The sequence below is a fragment of the Patella vulgata genome, chromosome 5 (assembly GCF_932274485.2).
Source record: "Patella vulgata chromosome 5, xgPatVulg1.2, whole genome shotgun sequence".
Lineage (NCBI taxonomy): Eukaryota > Metazoa > Mollusca > Gastropoda > Patellidae > Patella > Patella vulgata.
Window position 1 is genome coordinate 79,176,477 of NC_065883.2, and position 16,422 is coordinate 79,192,898.

The following is a 16,422-nucleotide window of genomic DNA, read 5'->3' on the forward strand; positions in this document are numbered from 1 at the left end:
CAGGACAAATAGCTACAGTACTACAGATTTTTGATTTTCGACAAATCTTCGTTATATTAGGGGCGAAATTTTGAAAATTAATTACAAAAAACTTTTTTATTTATGAATATTTTTTATGGTATTCTATACAGGATTAAATGGTCATCTGACTTAAGCAAAAATGTGAAAAAAAATTGTTTCAGTAATTCGCGTTAGCCGCCATTGGCTAATTCAGTTTTTCGATCCTAGATTAATTATTTATTGTTCGATTTGTATAATAGAAAGTTCAAAATGTCCGTTATCCGAAATGTCATTATTATTGTTACCGTTAAAGTTTCCTGTCGGCAACAGAGTGAAATAATTTTACAAAAAACTACAATTTTGACAGTTCGGTGCCACTTTTTGAAAGCAAATATTATTTTTGACAAATCTGGTATAACTGAAATGGTGTGCCCTTTAAAGGCGCACAAAACTTCGGGCTCAGATTTTTATAATTTCGATTTCGTTTTCTTCCTGAAAAAAGGTGTAAAATTAAGCTATTTACAACCCATCCAGCGTCTTCATTTCAAATATTTCTTCGTAACCTTTATAACTCGTAGCAATAATCCATACGAAGAGAATGTAATATGCGTAGTTACCGAAAAATAGGCAATTTTGCATGCATCATTTTTCTCGTTATTTTGCCTGTGAAAGAGTGAATTATCATTCGATTTTCAATTTCTTTTTACCATTTGATGCCTACTGCCAATTTTGACTAGGTCAAACCAATGTAACATTTTCACTATCACCGAAAATGGCGTCACTTGGGCAAAAACTGTATTTTAGCCTTCAAAACAGATATTTTATTCAAATGAGTCTGATTTGTAATGTTTTTAAAATTATGATTTTTTTATTTTTATTCCAATCAACAAATAGAATGAACCCATACAATCATACATATACCACTAAATAGTTTCTAACTTTTGCGGTTGCAGAGAAATAGACGATTTCTACAGGTCACTTTTCAAGGTTTTTGATCAATAAAAGTGTCAATTATTATTCGATATTCATAAAATTTTCACCATGTGATACCATATGCCATTTATGATTTCATAGAACTAATTTAACATTTTCATAATCACCGGAATTTTATTTCATTTTGGCAAAAAAATATGATTTTTTTATTCCAATCAACAAATAGAATGAACCCATACAATCATACAGATACCACAAAATGGTTTCTAACTTTTGCGGTTGTAGAGAAATAGACGATTTTTAGGGGTCATTTTTCAGATCTACAAAAGTGTCAATTATTATTCGATATTCATAAAATTTTCACCATGTGATACCATATGCCATTTATGATTTCATAGAACTAATTTAACATTTTCATAATCACCGGAATTTTATTTCATTTTGGCAAAAAACTGTATTTTTAGCCTTCAAAACAAACATTCTTTTTTGAAGTGAGTCATATTTAGTATTCGTTTAACATTATGATATTTGATTCTAATGAACATATAGATTGGATCAATCCGATCATTTATATGTCCAAAAATTGCTTCTAGCATCTTCCCCTGTCGAGAAATAACCAATTTTGTCAGGATCACTTTTTAAGATTTTTTTTTCGCATTTTAATTTCTCATTAGAAAGTTAGCTAACTTAGCGGTACGTTAGCAACAAATTTTGTTAGGATTACTTTTTTGACATATGTAACACATGGTAACAAATGGATAAATGTAACTGATAGTGCGCGATTTAGTTGATTCTGCTTCTGTTTTATAACACGTGTGCTATGCCTATATGGAAATCTGTTCAACGGTTTTATTGGTACCGGATGTTACATAAGTTCAAGGGTAACGTGGCATCATAAGTTCAAGGGTAACGTGGCACCGGTGAAACCCGTCATTACTGCATCGCAGTTCTAGTTGTAATTATATCCACCAAATACGGCTAGTTTTATATTTTATATTTAAGTGTAGTATTCAATATAATATTTGATGGTACGAAACAATACATTTTAATTACACGCTCAAATCAAATATTTGTCTATATAAACAAAATCAACTGGACCTCGATAGTGTTTCTTTTGTGTGCTGTAATGTATATTTTCATAAAGCTTAGGATGGACGAAACGTTACCGCGTAACATATCAACCATTTTGATAATTTCAGTTCCGATATGACTTGATTTGGTATAGTTCTGGACAAATGAACTATAATTAAATCAAACAGGCCTGTGGCGTTTGATACGATATGTTAACTTTTTACGTTCTGAAATCCTACAGTTCAGGTCATTTCATTCAATGTTCAAATTGTGTATAGAGTCGTCAGCGTCAAACGTCAATATCCGGTGGCCCCTGCCAGTATTGATCACCCGATGAACTCTCCTCTGAATTGGCCATTGGACCTCTCTCTCTCTCTCCCTCTCTCTCTCTCTCTGTTTGCTGTTGCTGTAGCGAGTTGTCGAGGTCACATTCTCAAATACAGACAGTGAACACACTGGTTTTAAAGATGTCTCAAATGCAGTGGCTGATTTTCCTAACATGCTTTTCATGACACAAGGGGTTTGTGCCAGAGTCCGGATCTGGAGGTATTTAACTTTAGCTATGGGCCTGGTTTATGCTTTTTGTCCTCTGAATCTGAGGAAATTCGTATTGGGATATGAAACGAAAGGAATTACTTGTACCCACTTGAAATAAGTAGGACAATTTTCGTATATTTACTGTACGTCGCCATTTTCAGCGGGGATAGTTTAATATTTGAATAATTCGTCAATTAATAATAAAACATTTACAGGAAGAATTTAGCTACGCATCAAATATTAAGCTACTTAAGGATGCTAAATTTCTAACTTAATATTTCCATAACATTAAAAATTAAATACACGAAATAGAATTCAATATTGGTCCATTTCAGTTAATATTGATATTATTATATTGCCATGAAATGGGGTTTAACGTCCTACTGTTCTGCTCCGAACTGGGCTAATGAAGACGGTAATATTTCCATGAAACTAGAATCTTAATATGCAATATTTAAGACACAATGAACATTTTATAATTATTACACGGGTGATGTAGACAGTGTGGAAGTGATTAGTAATGGCTCATTTACAAACGACAAAATAATATTAATCAACTCTTGTTCAATTTGGACTGTTCACATATTTAGATATTTTAAACATGTTCTTTTAGACCCAGTTTCATCGATTTAAGGTTCCACAGAATAGCTCCACACTCCCTTACATATACTATTCAAAAAAAGTAGGGGATATTTGATTTTGGGGGCATAATACTAAAATATGCAAATGACTACGAAAAAAGTCACTATAGAACCTAACAGAAGAAACATTTCCAGTTACATGTGACGCCCAAACGCACCAATAGCTACCGCATGGAATGCAGGTGATGCGTGGGATCATCATGGGGGTCCAACCCAAGATTTGCACGACTCTGACTTTGAATGTTACAGTCATTGTGGCATTGAATTCCAGGGTGGAAACATCAGTTTAATTGTTTTAGTGACCAGAAAATAAATTTTGATATGCGTCGGCTTACCCAAAATGAAAGGTTACGTGCCCTTGGCATGCTACAGATCGGCACAACACAGGCGGTTGTGGCGCGGACGATGAATGTTTCTCAGTCTGTCATAAGCAGGCTATGGTCCAGATACCGTGATACACAATCTGTACAGGACAGACCACGCTCAGGTCGACCAAGGGCGACAACTCAAGCCGAGGATCGATTTATCCGTACCTTGGCCTTGAGAAATCGTGTCATCACAGCAAATCAGATCAGCGCTCGTCTTCAAACAGACACTGGTGTGAGAGTGAGTGGCCAGACGATTCGGAATCGACTGCATAGGGGTCACCTTCGCGCCCGACGTCCTCGCGTGATCCCTTGTTTGAGAGATCATCACATTCAGGCAAGACGTCGTTGGTGTAGGGATCGTCAACACTGGGATAATCGACGCTGGAGCAATGTGATGTTTTCAGATGAGTCAAGGTTCACTGTTGATTTTTTGGACAGACGTAGGAGGGTGTGGCGTCGTCGAAACGAGCGCTTCCAAGACGTTAACGTCATCAGACATGATCGATTTGGGGGTGGTTCTGTTATGGTGTGGGGAGGCATCACTGTTTCTGGAAGAACGGCTTTACATGTTGTTGCAGGGCGTGTTACAGGCCAGTACTACCGGGACAACATCTTGGCAGTCCATGTTGTGCCGTTCGCACGACGTCATGGCCGCCGTTTCATCTTCCAGGATGACAACGCAAGATGTCACAGGGCCAGGATCGTTACAGGTTACCTCCAACAACAGAACATCACCACATTACCTTGGCCAGCACTGAGTCCCGACCTCTCCCCCATCGAGCATGTCTGGGACATGCTTGGACAGAGGTTACGTCAACGTCAACAACGTCCTGCCAATGTCCAAGAACTTGCTGCTGCGTTGCAACAGGAATGGGACAATCTGGACCAAAATGACCTTAGACGTCTCATTAGGAGTATGCCACGTCGGATCAATGCTTGTTTGGCAAACAGAGGAGGATTTACCCGTTACTGACTTGGTTGTGATGCTGTGGTAACTTTGCTGTTTGACCCCGGGTATCATTTTACCTTATAATGGTCAGTCTGTGCCTTACTTAGTCTAACGATCATTTGGAATAAATCGATGAATGTGAACTTCATTTCATTTTGTCATTTGTTTCTTCGTCAGTTTCATTAGGTGACTTTAATAACACTTAAAAATCAAATATCCCCTACTTTTTTTGAATAGTATATATGCAATATGTATACCCAACAAATTATATTCAATATGCTTTATGATTGGCTTGTTATCCGATAGAATGGCATACATCTATCTCGTAGACCAGTAAAAAAGTTTCAAGTAAATGATTAGATTATTTTATACTAATTGTATATTGTAGAATGTGATAATACACATTGGGGAGATAACTGTCAACGAACATGTCAATGTGTAGCTGGTCATTTTTTATCATGCAATCAATCTGTTGGTACCTGTAACTGCAATAACCAATGGACAGGAGATTCGTGTCAAGGTATGTATGTCATGGTTGTATTAGTTTATTGAATTAATTAATTATGATTTGTTGGTAGTATTGTTATAGCATCATAGATTAGATGAAATGGTTTCGCAGTACTTTTATTATAAGATTCTGTATCTAAGAGAGAAAGGAACAAAAACCAAATGTGTTACGCATTCATTCACAGAGGAAAGGAAACCAGTTGATTCGACGACACGGAGCTACCCAGCACCTCTCCCCCGTCTATAGCTTGTCATATAACGAACGTTTTGCTCACCATCTATAAACGTGGGTAGAATTGAATTATTTTGAGGTATTAAAGATAAATACCTTATTATACTGTTCAACAGATTGTGCAAGGGGATATTATGGTTCAAACTGTGATAAAGTATGTCATTGTTACCAATCACAATGCGATCAAGATACAGGAGTATGTGAATATGGATGTGAACATGGATGGATGGGAATTAGATGCGACCAAGGTAAATTAGATTTATATACATTCTAAGAATCACGAAGGTCTTAAATAAACCGATTTTATATAGAACTGAATTATTTACTTACTAAGAATCCCGAAGGCCTTTTATAAATAGAAATGAAATATAAAATGTAGTTAATTCAATTATAAAATTATATAAAAGTGTCCTGAACTTTAGGTACTCTGTTACAAAGTGCAATTATGAATTAAATGTCAATAGGAGAGAGAGAGAGAGAGAGAGAGAGAGAGAGAGAGAAATGGGGTTTAACGTCTACTCGACACAAACTAGGTCATTTCGGTACTAACCTATGGTTTAATTTTTATTTCAATAATTCGCTTGCGCATAGGGGTCTTTAGCAGTGGGAGGAAACCGGAGGACCCGGAGAAAACCTACGAGGTTGGACAGGCGACCCTACTCTTTGTCACGTACAACCGGGGAATCAAAACCTCGCCAGTTGACTCAATGACAGACCGTATGATACAGCGCGCGCGTGCTAACCATTCGGCCATCCAACCCCCCAATGTCAATAGGAGTTAGGTCCTAGTCTGTAACTGAAAGATCAACTCCTATTATCTCAGTCTGTAACTAAAAGATCAACCACTATTATAAATTGGAAGATTATTTTTTCTAGGCCGACACTGAACAAGGTGCATTTCCCAGTTACGGTATAATATATATAAAGTTAAATATAATTTTTAAACATTGATTTAAACAATTTTGTGTGTTTTTTCCATACATTTATCATTTTATTTTTTTTTTGTTTCAGTGAAAGCAGCAGCAGAAGGTAGAAAATTTGTATAAATCAAACTTAACTACTTTTATTTAGTTATGTTAAGGTCTATTATTACTGTTATTTGACTTATGATGCCGCATTTAAAACAAATATTCCAGGAAATTAAAGACTTATAAGCCACTGATCGTTATTAGCATTTTTCGGAAAATGTATAATTTTAACTTATTAATTCACACAAAAAAGTACTGAAAATGATTATTGTAGCAATATGCGTCAGCGGTCAGATGTGGAAAGGTCCAATTGTCAAAAACACTCACCATATCGTGTTATCTTCACAGTTTCACAAACAAACCACCCGTGTTCCCGAACAAATACTATGGTTCATAGATATTTTGATAAATGCGTGTCATCTACTGGTTCATATAACCACGGTCCTGGTTTTACGCTTATCTATGACTGTAACCAATAATTAGTCAAGGCCATAGTTAAGCTAAAATTCGTATATTAGGCTAACATTATTAATCATAAGTATAGCATTTCACCATCATTATTACTGCATTATTTAACATTTTATTTAGAACACTAAACCAAAATATTAACGGTAAAAAGAGATCTATCAAAAGATTTTAACGACAAATTTAGGTAGTGCTGGATGGATTATATCGTCTGTAAGATGATGCTAAATGTTGCAAAATGTTCAATTTATCTTAATTTTCTAAGTACTGAATGGAGCTGAATCATTTTAAGAATGATATTCAACTTTCACAAGTGAATCTCTTAAAATTTCTCAATGCCTTATCTTAGTTTTCCAAATAATAAGTGAATTCAGTTAAATTCAGTGTTTGCAATCAGACCCTTACCCTTTCTCACGGGCACCCCCACCCTCCAAACAGACCATGCAACCAAACCGCCACCCGTTCTCACCCGCACACATATAGGCAATCTCACAACCTCTGCATTAAACGAGATGTCTTCTGTTCTTCAAAATTTCACAGTACAAATTGCATATTTCAGTGGCAACGTACTGTGTTAATTCTCCAACCGAAGGTAAATATGCTCTGTTAAGGGTTAATAGAAAAAACGTAAAATATGACAAAATCAATATCATCAATGAATCACAGGATACATCATCATCTACAACATGTGATCAAAGAATGTTTAACGAGGATGCTGACGATGTTTTAAACCTCAAGATATTAATCGAAGATGATAATAAAACATCTCCCAGTTGTTACCATACAAAGGTACGTATACACTGTTGTTACGATTCAAAGGTACGTATACACGGCGAATTCCATTTCAAATATGTTTGGTTAATAAGCGTAAAGGCAGAAAGGTACGTAGACACACTGAATTATCATGGCTAAGTCGCTTTTCAGAAACAGATAACGAGTGTGAAGTCAGAAATAAAGTGAAGTGATAAGAAGAATGCATTAGTTACTCTTTTACCATGTCCATGTCATCTAAGCAGCCAATCATATCTTCATAACTCTCCCTTCGCTGGTCAGAGTTTGGTTCATTTTTTTCTGTTTACTAAGAACAGATCGTTATAATATATCAATGTTACCACTAAATTTCGCCTTTATAGACGGACAGGGAAGTCTTCAAATGGACATTAAGAACAGAAGAAGTGTCTGGTTTTTATGGTTACTATGACAGATTATATGAACTGAGTTGTGATTTTAAAACAGCAGAAACGTTGACAAGAAACAACAAACAGACTTTAAGTGGGTAAGTTTTTTTCTTTAAAGGGTTTCATTAATATTATTATTATTTGTGGGTTCTTGCCACAAAAAAATAACCAATGCTGCAATTGTTTCAACAGGTCGACCTCACCTTCTAAATACGTAGAATTAATGGAATAATTTTCTTAGTTTGCTGAACAAAGGGCAATTCTGATTAATTTATAAATGACACTTTATATTTTAACATGCACCGTGTGTTGTCTATATTTTGTTTTATCTTGTTCTCGGCAGTATATATCAACCTAGCAAAGTAAATGTCATCCAGACTACCGAGGACGTCCAGCTCTTCATTCAGAACCCAGCAACATCCAGTCGTGTTTCTCAAGTACAGATTGGCTCCAGAATTCAACTGGCAATGCTATTAATTAAACGCGATGACATAACAGCCTCCGGTCAGTAAACCCTTATTTTCTTTAACGGCATATGTTATAGCGTAATTGAGCAGTGATTTGAAATGGAAAATAATATCAATGTCGTTTACCACTATCACTGACTAGTAATAAATGTATACTTTCTTTTGTAACAGGTATTTCACCATATAATTGTTCCTGTTCTACACCTGATGGGAAAACAGTTCACCAACTTACAGACTCTAGTGGGTGAGACTTTTTTTTTTAATATCAATTTTCTTAAATTCAAGAAAATATTTCCTATGGTATTTTAAAATCTGCATATAATAAAAACCGAAAATCACAGCTCTTGAATGAAGAGATCATAAATAATACTTCTAGTCTAGAATACTTCAGTTGGGACATACTACTACTACTACCTGGTGCTTTAACGTCTGCTTCCACAAAAGTGATGTCGCAGACAAAGGGACTTACCCGTTCATGTGGCAATTTATACTCGACAGTTCTAACAGTTCTAGACTTTAATCGATCATTATACTGTGTCCAATGTCAATAAATTGGTCGTTTTATAGCTTTATTAATTACAAATTAACCTTGAAAAGATATATTTTTCCGAATACCATCATCGTTGAACCAGAGGGGACACGACCCATCCCAGCATTTTTATACGACTGAAAAAGTACCCGCCCATCGAGAGGTTAATTTGTTCACTTATTGTTGACTAATATGTGAAAATATACCCAAATCGGTCTTGAGCTAGCATGGTGATCAAGGGACATCACTTCCGGTTTTGATAAAGAAATTAATTACTGGCTTACAAAAACTGTTTTGATCGTTTTAGAGGGATGATTATTTCTAAATATATTTAAGAGTTATGGAAGCCTTGTTGCAAATCGTTGATCGTCCCCTTTGAGGGTTCTTTAAGAAAAAAAAAGCACAATCGGGAGTTCTCGACAATCCCCGTAATGATGTTTTGTAATATTTGTGTAAGAAATTAATTGTTATTCATTATTTAGATTATAGTAACTTTGACTAATTTCACTAATGTTTTTACACATACATGTAAAATTGTTCTAAATAATGAATTTAAATTGCTACATGAAACCTGACGTAAACTTTTGTCGTAAAATGTCATTTGAAGACGAGTTAAGAAACCATCTAAACGAGTTAACTAGTTAAAGTTAGCCGAGTTAACTATTCAGTCGAAGTTAACCGAATTAACCACAGTCGAAATTAGCCCAGATAACTACAGTCGGGGTTAGCCGAGTTCACTTGTAATTATGTTATTAGGAAAAACATTATGTTCCTGCTTCGAACCTTCCTAACGAGCCATGTGGAAGAGGTGATGAAATCATTAAACTTTACCATGTGAACTCGTTTCCAGAATTGTGTCCACTTGAAAAAGGATACGCCATTTGTAGATTCAGAAGTACAATTGTATTTAAATTTTATTTCAGATGTCCTGTACGGGATTCCCCTGTATTTGCTTTAACCGGAAGTAATGGCTCTTTCATAACATCAAATATATTTGATGCTTTCACAATTAAAGGAAGTTTAGGTCTCATCTTCAGTTGTAGTTTTGAATTCTGTTTTGATTCAAAAGAAACAAAGTGTGCTGATGTAAGTATTTTGATTGGAATCTGCTTAACATGGCTGGTATATGCGTAACACTTTTTCTTATGCGGTTTTGATGACATATTTGGACGTATTTTGGTTTAAATCCCTCTCAAAAGATTTAATTGTAAGTAAACAGACCCATGGCACAAGAATCTATTTAAAGCAGCCTTGTTTTTCACGGAACCCCTCTCTTCTCACGACAGCGATTTTAACACCGTATTTTAAAGCGACCTTTTGATATACAGGAATTTGATTTACCTATTTTGTTTTATATTACGCCTTCATATGTAAATAACTTAATTACATCAACCTGTCCACAATATCATATTACAATTTATATTAGACGTTTAATTTGTAATAAACAACAACATTTACGTAACTTGATTGAAGGAGAATCTACTTTCCATATATAGATATACCAAATTTATCGTACATTAATGGCCTACGGACCATTTATTCGATTATCCTCTTGTTAGTATTATGTTTAAATGCCTTTAAGACCATCTATTAAGTTATGTTTTTTATTTAAAAAAAAGCCTTCTTATTTCAGTATTATGAATTGTATATTATAGAGATGTAGTGATCTGCGAACTCGATCAATACTCGGGACCAGAGCTAGAACAAAACGATCAACAAATGAGAATAGAAAGAATGGTCAAGCATCAGCTTATTTATTGTTGATACCAAAAACACAGGACAAACAAACCGGTAGGTTATGGTTTTCCTAGTTCCTTTAGGAACTGTCTATGATCGAACAGTCCGCTGACAGTTCCTATGGCTTGTTATATAGCTGCAATGTGAAAATACGGTAAAATACCACTCTTCCCCACCTCTGTTCTCGGGATATTTTGGAACTCTTACCTTCTATTTTTCACCGTGAATGTTTATTTTTCGCAAAAGGAATCATTTCTCTTCATATCTGACACAAATATATAATCATTCAACACTATGTTCAAGTAGAATTTAGCGATGAAATGAAATGAAATGTTGTTTAATGGCACGTCAGCTCCAACCGGGCTATATTGCGCCAAACATATGGTGAATCTAACGAGACAAATTAAAACGATATCACATTGAATTTATATATGTAAATAAAAACAAACATCACAGAAAATATATTAATTAAAAATAAATATAACAAATCTTTTACATATATAAATATTTAAAACAATATACATGATTAAATATATACAATTAAAATTGAGAATAAAAGTTTGTCTCTTTTAAAAATGTTAGCACTTTATCATATAGCTCGGGTTGAGCAAATAGCTGACGTACTGACTGGCAAAATTTAGCGATTAAATAAACATGTGGTCTGCGTATGTTCGAGTCTCGTAATGTCTGATGAGTTCAAACGTATTTTGTGTATGTTTTTTATCGCAAAATTCTGCTTGAAAATAGTGTTGAATTATTATAAATTTAATGTGTCAGCTGTGGCAAGAAATGGTTCATTTTTTTCAGGCAAAGAAGAATCAGGGTGACAAATAGTCGATAAGGATTCAAAAATAGCCTTAGACCAGAGGTGGGGATGAGCGGTATTTTCATATTGCAGCGGACATAGTCCGATCAGGGACAGTTCTTAAAGGAACTATGGTTTTCCCACCAGATTGGTCAAATACGATATCCTGAAAGGTTTAAATAAAAATGGGCATTTGTTCAGCAACTTAGATAAAATTAAATTTGTGGTCCGATTGAAGTGATGCAAATTTGGTTTTCATTTAATTAAAATATATGTAAACATAAAGATATTTCAACATAATTCGGGATCATATACAAGAATCTTTGAAAGAGCGGTTAAGTAAATGCGTGATAATGTAAACAGAACTTTCTTATACATTTTTAATATGTTGATAATGCAGATAACTTTCTTACATTTTAAACATCTTTATCTGAAGTACTTTTAACTCTCACCGATTTAATCATCTCTATACAGTAGAAGTAATGTACATGTCAATATTCTCCATTACAGATACGAACAACATCTCTGTAGACTCTGAAGGTACCATTTCCAAACACTTCACTGTTATAACTGGTTCCATCTTGGTATTGGTACTGTGTGGAGGTTTGGTCGCTGCCGTGCTGCTTGTCCGATCTAGTCGCATTAGAAATGTTATGAAACAAACCAATGTGAAAATAACGGAATAACTTTATAAAAGAAAGTTAAAATGAGAATTTAAATATTACCAATAATATCCACAATTTCATGATTAAATCTGTAATTTGTACTTTTCTCTTATCGATAGTTAATTTGTCTTGAAATACTTTATGGTTCTTTAATAAATTACTGTTATGTCATTATTGAATGTCCGTTTAACGTCTCATTGATTGAGTCTTAAAACGTGTGTACATGATATAGGAGTTCATGCTGGAATCAGCGGGTAGTGTGAGCGTGGTTGTGACAATTATATAACACTGCCAACATTGTTTAAAAACGCCGAATCCGGGGTAGACAATTTGATGGGGACAGTAGTGAGACAGGGCCCTTGTGTCCAGTGTTCGGGCCCATGCAAAGGGTCCTGAATATGGTCCCAGTCTTTAGTGCAATAGCCTTTGTATCCAGTAATAAGGAAAGTGACTCATGAGGGAACCATTTGGTGCAATGGTTGGGGTGTAGGATTTGTAACCTAACACTTGCAGTGACTCAAACAGAGCACTTTATCTTAGAATAATACACCAAATCTATCTGTATTAAAATCTTTCCAGCTGTAAACGGGTACAGATAGGATTGTGTATACAATTACACAAATAATGACTCATTTGCTGTTTGGAGAGGGCACTATCTAATATCCTCGTCACACATTCAGCACGACCGTTACGACTTCAAAATTCAGCCAGATTGTAGATGACAGCGGCATAGACATGACTCTGCCAGATTGTAGATGACAGCGGCATAGACATGACTCTGCCTTCGTCAGCGTAGGCAAGCCACCTTGACACTTGGACGATTTGACATGAAAAAGAAATAAAACCAAGTACGAACAATTAGACAAAATTCGAATCCAAAATAAAAACGGTATAGGGAAAATAGTGTAATCAGCAAATGGACTGTTTATCGTGTACAAAATACACGATAAACAGTGGTAACAGGTGTCCGGAAGAGTAAGCTTACCCTGCCTGGGGCCACACCCACAATGGCTACATCAAAAATATTAGGCGAAATCTCGGTAAAACAGCGTGATTGGCCAATGGACTATCGGTATGCAAAATGCACGTGATGAACAGTGTTAACGGTGTAGTAGAAATGAAATGAAATGGAGTTTAACGTCTTACTGTCCTGCTCCTATACTGGGCTAATGAAGACGGGCATACGCCATACAGTGTGCTATGAGGGGATTTTTGCCCGGGCAGCGGCACTATCGCCTACTCTTATATCGAATTCCAACTGCCAAGGGATCTTTTACGTGCATTCCAGTATATACACGATAAATAATATAATGTCTTCAACAATCATTCCATGTACCTGTAGTGATCATTCTGCAATACAGATATGTCTAAATTTTGCAAACAGAAAAGGGGCCCAAACCTTTGGAGGTTCATTTCTACCCTTATAACAGATAAAATCTATCAGGCATTATTTTCTGCTGAACTAAAAGTATGGAAACGAGAATATTTTAATCCCCCCGATAAGCGTGGACTATGGGACTGTGTAAAGTTAAAATCAAACTATCCACGATTAAATATACAAAACAAAAACAAAAGGTTCGACGAACTTTAAAGGCAGATATTATACAACAATTTGAAAACCTTGATACAAAATTACTAGAAAACGAAGAGTATAAGACAGAGTACAATGATGTCAAACACAAATTAAATTCAATTTACAACCATGAAGCAGAACAGGCAATACTTAGGTCAGGATTACAGTACTATACTGAAGGTGACAAAACACGCAGTTCTCCACGACAATAAACAGATTGAAAATGAACGATAAATTTATTCAAAATATTAATCAAATAATGGGCGAAATAGAAATATATTACAAAAATTTATATTCACAAAAGGTAACAAAACTATGCGGCATCGAAAAATTTATTGATAAAACTAATCTCTCTCTGCCACAACTTGGGGATTATGAAGCAGACTGTCTCGAGCACAAGCTAGATGACCAAGAGTGTCAAAAGGCGATTAACTCGTTTAAAAATGGAACTTCGCCTGGAAACGACGGTTTGACTCCAGAGTTCTACTCCTGTTTTTGGCCAGTAATCAAACATCTTGTTCTGGACTCCCTGAACGAAGGATTTGAAAACAGCTCCTTTTCAGTTATCCAACGGCAATCTATCATCAAACTTCTGCCTAAACCCAATAAATGCAAATACGAGTTAAATAACTGGAGGCCCATTACCTTAACAAATTACTGGATTGAGACCTTTTTTTAGAAAAACTAATTCATCCCAATCAAACGGCATTTGTGCCTGGAAGACACAATATTTATGAAAATATTAGAATTCTAGACGACTGCTTTTCCCTAGCTCAACAAAGGCGTATTACAGGCTTTCTGTTGGCAGTGGATTTCAATAAAGCCCTCGATTCAATTTCCCATTCATATATGTTTAAAGTATTACGCCATTTTGGCTTTAAAAGAAAATTTATACATTGGATTAAGACTCTGTACACAAACATAGAATGTGCTGTAATAAACAATGGTTAGACTACCAAATATTTTCCGATTTTAAGCGGTGTAAGACAAGGAGATCCGATGTCTGCAAATCTATTTAATTTAATTATCGAGACGTTATGCGAATGTATAAGAAACGACGGGAATATAAGTTTTGGACAAAACAGTGTTAAAATTGTTGCTTTCGCCGATGATCTTACCTGTTTTCAAAGGAATTTAAGTCGGGACGTCACCTTCTAGAAGTTTTAAATCAATTCAAGCTGATTTCTGGTTTTTCTGTCAACTACTCTAGAACTGAAGCCTACAATCTAAACTCAAGCAGCAAAAAATTAAACCAGCTTGTAATACATTTCAATTTGACAGTAAATTCTACAGCCATAAAAATATTAGGAATTTTTTTCTCATTTAACACAAACCTCCGAAACAAACTTAACTTTGACAATAAACTAGAAAACCTCTCATTAAGTGGTAAAATTATTATTATAAAATTTTTTGCCTGTCCACACTATCACATCAATTACAGATTGTCAGATGAATTAAATACGATATTTTATCAATTCTTTTGGAGGGTAAGGACAAAATCAAGCGGGAGGTGGCTTAAAAATGGTGAATTTAAAGGAACATATAACAGTAAATCCTTTGTCTGGATAAAAAAAAATATTTAGCCAAAAACAGCAGCTTTGGTACGATATTTTCTCTTTCGTTATATCTCCTTATGACCCTCTATTATTATTATCCGGTAACTATGATCAAAAACAGATTACGATATTCTCACCGTTTTATACACAACTACTCTCCAATTGGTTTAAAATATATAACAGTAATATAGATCAACATATACAACTACAAAACCAAGTAATGTACATGAACAAAATTTTAGAAACAAAAGATAACTATAATAAAACCCTAATACAAAAGTATAATACACTATTTGTAGCTGACATAATAAATTCTCCGTTAGAAACATATACACCAAATGAACTCCTGACTGTGTATGGTTATAGGAAATGTATTTCGAACGCATAGAAAAAACAAAATGCTTAAAAATAAATAAAAACACCCTTTTAGACGATAATGGAATCCATAACTGTAACAAAAAAGACTACAAAACAATAATACAAAACGACATTATGAAAAATTTGAAACAATTCTATAAGATGAACCATGAAGATTTAAAACCAAGAGATGTATATTACAAACGAATAAACTCTGACTTCATTAAACCAAACTCGATATACAAATGGGAAGACGAACTTGGATGTACAATTGACGACATTACAACCAAATCAATATTCAAACTGATAAATTTGTCATGTATAGACACAAAAACTAGAATTTTTCAATACAAATACATTCACAGGATAATATACACACATTCTAAATTATACAAATTTGGTAAAGTGTCTACAACATTATGAGACTTTTGTCAATCAAGCATCGAAACCGTTAATCATCTATTTATTTACTGCTCTTACTCACAAATGTTATGGAAAATACTTCACAATATCCTGAGTATAAATAACATTTATAGTAATCTTTGTCCCTCTGTAATACATCTTGGCTTATACGAATTGCATGACCACCTACCTAAAATTAATTATCCCAACCAAATACTATTCTTAAATCATGCAATCATATTAACTAAATACTATATATTAAAATCAAAATTATCAGAAAAACTTCCATTGAAAGAAAGTTATTTATCGTTTCTTTTATCAAGAGCGAATTTAGAACTTAACTTAAATAATGAATCTTGCAAAAAATGGGAATACTTAACATCATCGACCATAGTAAATTATAAACAGGCCAATGTTGATAACTAAGCCAATGTAACTGTATTGTGTATGTATAAATATGTTTACTTTATATTAATATTAAT

The 16,422-nt window shown here is 34.6% G+C and overlaps 1 protein-coding gene across 5 annotated transcripts in view; it reads left to right on the forward strand.

The window, feature by feature from the left end:
• LOC130012935 (uncharacterized) overlaps positions 1 to 12,226 on the forward strand; it is a 54,568-nt gene extending 42,342 nt beyond the window's left edge. For 3 of the 5 annotated variants that reach the window (XM_056101128.1, XM_056101129.1, XM_056101130.1), the window contains exons 4-13: positions 4,888 to 5,019; positions 5,355 to 5,486; positions 6,250 to 6,267; positions 7,231 to 7,460; positions 7,805 to 7,947; positions 8,193 to 8,353; positions 8,488 to 8,560; positions 9,769 to 9,931; positions 10,501 to 10,636; positions 11,898 to 12,226. In XM_056101128.1, coding sequence (XP_055957103.1) covers positions 4,888 to 5,019; positions 5,355 to 5,486; positions 6,250 to 6,267; positions 7,231 to 7,460; positions 7,805 to 7,947; positions 8,193 to 8,353; positions 8,488 to 8,560; positions 9,769 to 9,931; positions 10,501 to 10,636; positions 11,898 to 12,073 — 1,364 coding nt within the window. In that variant the 3' untranslated portion in view covers positions 12,074 to 12,226. Of the gene's footprint in view, positions 1 to 4,887; positions 5,020 to 5,354; positions 5,487 to 6,249; positions 6,268 to 6,312; positions 7,461 to 7,804; positions 7,948 to 8,192; positions 8,354 to 8,487; positions 8,561 to 9,768; positions 9,932 to 10,500; positions 10,637 to 11,897 lie in introns of those variants that run through there. The other 2 variants (XM_056101131.1, XM_056101132.1) reach the window with 2 other exon arrangements.
• The last annotated feature ends 4,196 nt before the right edge of the window (positions 12,227 to 16,422 follow it).